Below are 7,448 nucleotides of genomic sequence, written 5' to 3'. Positions count from 1 at the left end.
TTAACCAACGTTTATTCGTTTTTTGATTTTGTAAATGTAAATTTACAATTAATTTAATTTGTTTTTTTTGACATTCATAAGTGTACATGTTTACCTATATGAATAAAGATATTTTTGAGTTTGGGTTTGATAGGACAATCGAAAACTTTGTGCTAATTTAAAACTAATTATAATATTATTATGAATTATTTAACTAAAGAACTACTTGACAAATCCAGTAGACAAATTAAATTAGATATATGCGATATTGGGATTAATAATTATTTAAACTCGAAATGTTTGTGAAAGTTCAAGGAAGGTTTAAATGGCCCCACCAATGATGCATGAGAAGTGTTGCCCCAGTGGCTTAGGGACCTTCATCCCTAAGGTCGTAGGTTCTGAACTTTCTATGTGCGCAATTAAAATTCGCTTGAACGGTGAAGCAAAATATCGTGAAGAAACAGACATCTCTTTGTTTCAGGCACAGGAGGCTGATCACCTACTTCCTATTAGATTTAAAATAATTATCATGAAGCATCAGAAATCTTATGTGCAGAAATATACAGGATTATGTTTTATAAAAAAAAAAAAATACTAAAAACGACATTTGAATTTACCAATAAGCACTGTTCCTGGGAAATATTTGAAATCTTTTGTCTTTTTAGGAATTAAACATTTCTACTTGGTGCCATATATAAAGTATATCCGATATCTTTGGTGAGTTTTAAAAACTTTTTATATAGATTTGTCACAGTTACATTTTAACTTTTGTCAAAAATTGATTTATAAAATTTTTTGTCGTAAACATTTGTTTTTGTGTGAAAAGGTAACTTACCATTACATTACTAAAAAGGGAATCCCGTTAAATTAGCGACTTACTCACATATTACCTATGTACCTACTTTAATTAAGGAAAGTCCACACAAATAGCACCAGCGGTCTAAGCTTTTAACATTAGAACCATTACTTTTAAACTAATTATCCCAAGTTCTATCATAAGGTAGGTTAAGATTTAAGGCCTAACTTATATTATATTTTGTGGTATATATAAAGAGCGTACAATTTTTTTTAAAGTTGGCAACGCACTCACGAGCCTTCTAGCAATATTAGCGTCCAATTAACATCAGTTACGCCTCCTGCCTTTGCCTCCTATGACAAAAAAAAAACACTTTCATCCTAATGTGAATTACGTGCCTATTTATTGCATAAAACTGATAATTTAATGTATATCTTTATTATCATTACCCATACTTCTACCTACATTAAAATATTGCCGCTAAGATTAATATATTTTCATTTAAGACAAAAGTCTAGTTTGCTAATATCCAATACTATTCTATAAAATAAGGTAAATTAACGGTACGTTGGATTCTCGTTACGTCAGTATTACGACAAATACTGACTCATAAATTACTTAAATATTCAAGCCACATTGAAGTTCCACCAGACGAGATCTTAACGCTCACAATGAAGACGTGTGTTCTGTTATTCACCTGCTTTGCGATCGTTCAATCGCGGCACATCGGTTCAATTGAATCGAGTAGTGTGAAAGTGAATAGAAAGATAGACAGTGTAGACTTAAGTCTCCGTGATATGAAATCGGAACCTTTACATACATTTGATGATGCGTTTGTAAAGTCGGATTTACTGGAGAAGATGAGAAAGTATGGAGATTTAAAAGTGATACATGAGAAATCGGATACAAAGAAGCTTTTAAGAAGGAAGAGAGCGGGTATGGTTGTTGGGAGATGTGCAAGAGGATACAGAAGAATGGGAATTTCTTGTAAAAAAATATAAGTGAGTATTTTATTGTTTATTTTCTATATGATCGAACTACTTTCATCATAAATTAATTTCGAAATAATTGAATCGTCGTCAATTTGTAAGCTTTCGAGGTAGCCCAAGATTTAAATCGCAACTTTTAAATTTAAATTTTTCGCCTATTCTAATTATAGTAAATTATTATCTGATTTCTTTCTTTATTCTGTCTTCACTTACGAACGTTCTTTATGCATTATATATTAGTTATTCCAATTAATGTATACAAATAAATGACACAAATTATTCAATTAGGCAAGTTATGTTTTTAAAATATCAATAAGTTCTTATTATATGAATGCAATTATAATCTCGATTACACCCATCCCCTTTTAAACTATAATAGCGTTCTCTTCAAATCCCGAACTAATTATTTATTATTTATTTCCAGATAATGATGGATGCCTCATCCATCAACCTTCTTCTAGTCATACCATCACACCTCAGCTAAAACTATGTTAATTTATTTAATATTTAATGTATAGTAATCACTGAAAATGTGTTCATAACTTTGTAATTATTATTGTAATTTAATTATATTTATTTTATTTCTTTAAGATGCTAAAAAGACAATTTATTGATAATTCTATAAAAACGACAATTAATTATATATCTTCTAAGTTATAGTAAAGAGTTTGAGCATTTCTGTATTTTACGTAAAAATAACTATTTTGAGATGCTTCAAAGACATTAGCGGCTATACTAGTTGAAAAAGGTTTAGACTTTTTGTTTTAATTTTCTCAACTGTTAATAAAACTATACCAAATGTTTAATTGTATAGTGCTTTACCAATTGTTAATTAGTGTCTGAATACGTTACGTTTAAAAAGTCCTGATAGGAATCTGTGATTTTAATTACTTTATAGTTATTTATTTAATATTTACTCTGATGAAAATTGTTGGCGACTCATAAATAGAAATAGAAATATATTATAAGTTAGGTTTGAAAATTGTAACTCTATAAATAGAAATTAAGTGCGAGTGTTAAGAGTTATAAGTTAGACAAAATATGTATACAGATTTAAGTGAGAAGGTTCATTTATGAATGTAAATATATTTAATAAATAAATAGAATACTTCGCCGAATAAAAGGGTCACAGCTCTCGACGCGGTATACCGGCGCAAATGTATGTAAGCGTAGCTCTCGTCGCGGTATACTTGCGTAGTACTTAAGCTCGGCGCGGGCGAGTCTCGGGGCAGTCTCGGTTCAGACAGTGGCAGTCGCGGTTCAGACTTGACACGGTGCACACGCGCAGTCGCGGTTCAGACTTGACACGGTGCACACGGGCAGTCTCGGTTCAGACGTGACACGGTGCAGACGCGCGTAGAGACTCGGGCTCTTTCCTCTATCCCGTGACAACGAGCTGTGATCCAAGAATAATCGGCGAAGCAAGAAATAAGAACAAGCCGCAGTTTCATTTCAAGACAACACCTACAATTACGCACTAGCAGGGGTGCGTGGGTCGAGGCGGTACCAGCGTTACGTCGAGCCGTCTTGACAAACGAGTACGCAGTCAAACCCCACCGGTATACAAAGCCGCACCGAGGTTACTTAGGTTACCGCACGGGTGTTATCAAACGAACACGATTTAAACGTATTATACCGTGCGGGCCTTAGTATATCTGCGAGTGTCGACGGTGGTGATTGGCTAACCAAACAATAGTGGTCCTTCGAGCCGGATCCTGCAACGGTTGTCATCAAGAAGTGAATATTGCGAGAAGGAAATGCCAGTCACAAGATCACAGAACGGGATGCAGCGAGGGGAATCGACGTTGACTGTTACCTCCGCCACTACGTCCGAAGTCCGGACCACAGGCGAAGAGAAAACGATCGAGCAGTCCACGTCGACGAGCGCTGCCAGCCAATCAGAGCAAGCATTGACTCTGATACCAGCGGGTTATACCCGGCGGGCCGCATCGAGAACCGTATCAAAAGCCAGCTCAAGAAGACTAGCCGAGGCCAGAGAAGAGTTGGCTCGCTGCGAGCTGCGGGAAGCGCAGGCAGCAGCACGCCTGGCCAGATTACGATTAGAAGCAGAAACGGAAGAGGACGACTCCGTTATAGAAGACGTCAACGATGACCATGAAGAAAAGGTAGCAAACTGGATGCGCTCATCGGAACAAAAGCCAGAAGAAATAGAAACAAAGAGCGACATTCGAGCAATAGCCGACGCAATAAAGGAAGTCATGACGAACCATGTAATGCCGCAACCGAAATACATTCAAGAGCTGCCAATATTTGAAGGGGACAGCTCCGAATGGACGGCGTTCCGAGTTGTATACGAAGATACATCTCCCATGTTCTCGGACGTTCAGAACATGGCGCGGCTGCGTAAGGCGATTAAAGGCACGGCGAGAGAGAGTATTAAGAGCCTCTTGTACTCAGAAGCGAAGCCAGAAGAAGTTATTAACGCTTTACGCCGAAGATTTGGTAGACCCAACGCATTGGTGTTAGCCGAACTTGAAAAATTAAAAGCGCTGCACAGAACGACGGAAAATCCCAGCGACATATGCGTATTCGCAAGCCAAATAAACAACAGTGTAGCCGCCATAAAAGGATTGAAGAAACCGCAATACCTGTACTCACCGGAAATCATGAAAATTATCATAGAGAAGATGCCTGCGATTCTGAGGTTCAGATGGTACGACTACACGGCTGCGAGGGAAGAGGAATCGTTCTCAGATATTCAAACAATAAGCGACTTCCTCAATTTAGAAGCGGATAAATGCGGCGCATTCGCGGTACTTGAAGACAGCAAAAGTGTACAACCGAGCGCAACGATAAGAAGACCGGTGAAACAGGCTACTTTTAATATTGCTGAAAAGAGTAGACCAGAAGAAATCAAGTGCCCAGTTTGTGAATGCAACCATAAGCTCAAAGACTGCCAAAGATTTCTGAATGCAGCAGTCAACGAGAGATGGGAAACGGTTAAGAGGCTTAAGGTTTGTTTCAAGTGCCTTGTTGGAAAGCATCGGAAAGAAGGATGCCGAAGACCACCGTGCAAGTTGTGTCAGAGATGGCACCACAGCTTATTACATGTGACATCGGAGAGCGAACAATGTCACGAAGAAGCAGCGACCAAGACAGCGACGGTCAATACAATTAGTACACCGAAAGCTATTTTAAAGATGCTTAAGGTGGAGCTATACGGACCGGCTGGGAGCAAACAAGTACTGGCGCTGCTAGATGAAGGCTCAACGGTGACACTGCTTGATGAAAAAGTGGCTGCTAGCATCGGTATTAAGGGTCCCCGCGAAACCTTAAATATAGAGACTATCGGCGCAGGACAAATGAAAAATCACGACTCAATGATTGTAGATATCAAAGTGAAAGGGATAAGACAATGCGAGAAGAGCACACTTAAGCGGGCAAGGACTATCAAAGAGCTGAAATTAGCCCCACAACTCATCGATAAAACCCGACTTAAGAAGTGTCAGCACTTGCGGGGTTTACTGCAAGACGTGTGCTACGAAGCTGAGGCGCCGAAGCTGCTCATTGGCCAAGACAGTTGGAAACATATTGTCTCATTACAAATACGACGTGGAAAGCCAGGGCAGCCGGTGGCGTCAAGAACAAAGTTAGGATGGGTTATCCATGGCTTCGATAGCAACGGTGTGTCTCCGATCAATTATGTAAACACATGTGCACATGCAAGAGTCGTCGAAGACAAAATAAATCAGCCAGTGAGAGAACATCTTAATATTGAGTCTTTGTGGGTTCAGCCGAAGAAGCCTTCAACCGATATAGAACAGCGAGCACTAGAAATATTGGAAAGAAATAGTCAACAATTAGAAGATGACAGATCCGAGGTCGGACTATTGTGGAAAAGGAAAGACGTACAACTTCCAAGCAATTTGTCAGCGGCCTTCAACAGATTTCAAAGAATAGAAAAATATCTGCGTGAGGACGCTAAGTTTAAAAATGAATATAGCACGCAAATAGATCTGTTGAAAAGCAACTACGCTAAGAAGTAACAGTCGACTGCGCATCGAACAAAAAGCGGTACCTGCCTCACTTCCCAGTGAAGAAAAAGCTAAGAATTGTGTTCGACGGTGTAGCCAATCACAACAGAGGGAGCCTCAACGACATTCTGCTGTCCGGACCGGACTTCAGAACCGGTCTACAGTCAATATTAGGAGTGTTACTGCGAGTACGTCGAGGACTCGTAACGATAGCGGCCGATAAAAAGGAAACGTTTCTGCGGGTGAATATATGTGAAGAAGACAGAAACAGTGTCAGGTTCCTTTGGCAAAAAGACAAGAAAGCGCTAGTGAAGGATAACAGAATGTTATCAGTGATTGTAGGAGCTGCGTCACCTTGTGCCAAGATTTATATAAAAAACAGAAACGCAAAGGCCTTCTTACATAAATATCCCGAAGCTGCGCAAGCAATAGAGCGGAATCGCTTTATGGATGACTATTTGCAAAGTTTTCACTGTGTCAACGATTACCAACGAGTTATACAGCCAGTGAACTTGATCCACATGAAAGCGCACTTTGAGTTACGAGGATGGACGTCGCACAAAAGAGTGATCGTTGAAGACGACACCGAAGCTCGGAAAAGCTACTTAGAGCATATCGGTAGAATAAAAGACAATCGGCTGCCGCGATGTATGTCACTATTCTGCACTGAGGGGGAGCTGCATACTGTCGCAGACGCGAGTGAGACAGCGTATGCAGCCGTAACTGGAGGTAATGGAGAATACTTAGAAAACCCCGTTGATGTCAAGTCGAGAGTAAAGTCTCGGAAATCAATATCTACGCCGAGACTTGAAATGCAAGCAACCTTGTTGAGGACAGAACACATAGACAATTCACCAATCACGAACCTAGCTGAGAATTCGAAAAAGGAGACGCTAAAACCAAACTACATTCTCATTGGACGATCCAGTGGAGCTGCGCGCATACTACATTTTCCTGATGCGAAGCTGGTGGGCAGAAAAGATTTGAAGTCCGTCCAACGACTCTCTGATCACTTTCGGAAGAGATCGCTACGGGAGTACTTGCCCAAACTACTGCCCAGGAAAACGAATAAACTACAGAAAGGCGAGCAGCTGCAACCAGGCGACGTGGTTTTTATCGTAAAACGCACGCTACTACGATGCACTTGGCCGAGGGGAATCATCGAAACTACATACCCCGGGCCCGACGGAATAACCAGAATCGTGGACGTCGCAACCAAAGGGGGAGTGTTACGAAGACCATCGTCGAGGATCCTGATCTTGGTGCCTGCGGAGTCGCCGTGCAGGAACGACGGTGCTTCGCACGAGGGGGAGAATGTTGGCGACTCATAAATAGAAATAGAAATATATTATAAGTTAGGTTTGAAAATTGTAACTCTATAAATAGAAATTAAGTGCGAGTGTTAAGAGTTATAAGTTAGACAAAATATGTATACAGATTTAAGTGAGAAGGTTCATTTATGAATGTAAATATATTTAATAAATAAATAGAATACTTCGCCGAATAAAAGGGTCACAGCTCTCGACGCGGTATACCGGCGCAAATGTATGTAAGCGTAGCTCTCGTCGCGGTATACTTGCGTAGTACTTAAGCTCGGCGCGGGCGAGTCTCGGGGCAGTCGCGGTTCAGACTTGACACGGTGCACACGGGCAGTCGCGGTTCAGACTTGACACGGTGCACACGCGCAGT

At 40.3% G+C, this 7,448-nt stretch overlaps 1 protein-coding gene across 1 annotated transcript; it reads left to right on the top strand.

Moving 5' to 3' along the window:
• Positions 1-3,521: 3,521 nt before the first annotated feature.
• LOC123689135 lies at positions 3,522-7,090 on the top strand. The gene is made up of 2 exons (XM_045628001.1): positions 3,522-5,767; positions 5,869-7,090. The coding sequence occupies exons 1-2, from the start codon at positions 3,522-3,524 to the stop codon at positions 7,088-7,090; spliced, it is 3,468 nt and encodes a 1,155-aa protein (XP_045483957.1).
• Positions 7,091-7,448: the final 358 nt, after the last annotated feature.

Source organism: Pieris rapae, chromosome 4 (assembly GCF_905147795.1).
Source record: "Pieris rapae chromosome 4, ilPieRapa1.1, whole genome shotgun sequence".
NCBI lineage: Eukaryota > Metazoa > Arthropoda > Insecta > Lepidoptera > Pieridae > Pieris > Pieris rapae.
Note: the sequence above shows the minus strand (reverse complement) of the source record. Positions and strands in the feature narration are given on the sequence as shown.

Bases quoted from the DNA above. Each gene is read 5' to 3' on its own strand.
- LOC123689135 (XM_045628001.1), top strand. From the start codon at position 3,522: ATGCCAGTCACAAGATCACAGAACGGGATGCAGCGAGGGGAATCGACG. The intron at 5,768-5,868 runs GTAACAGTCGAC...CAATCACAACAG, and splicing joins AAAAGCAACTACGCTAAGAA to AGGGAGCCTCAACGACATTC.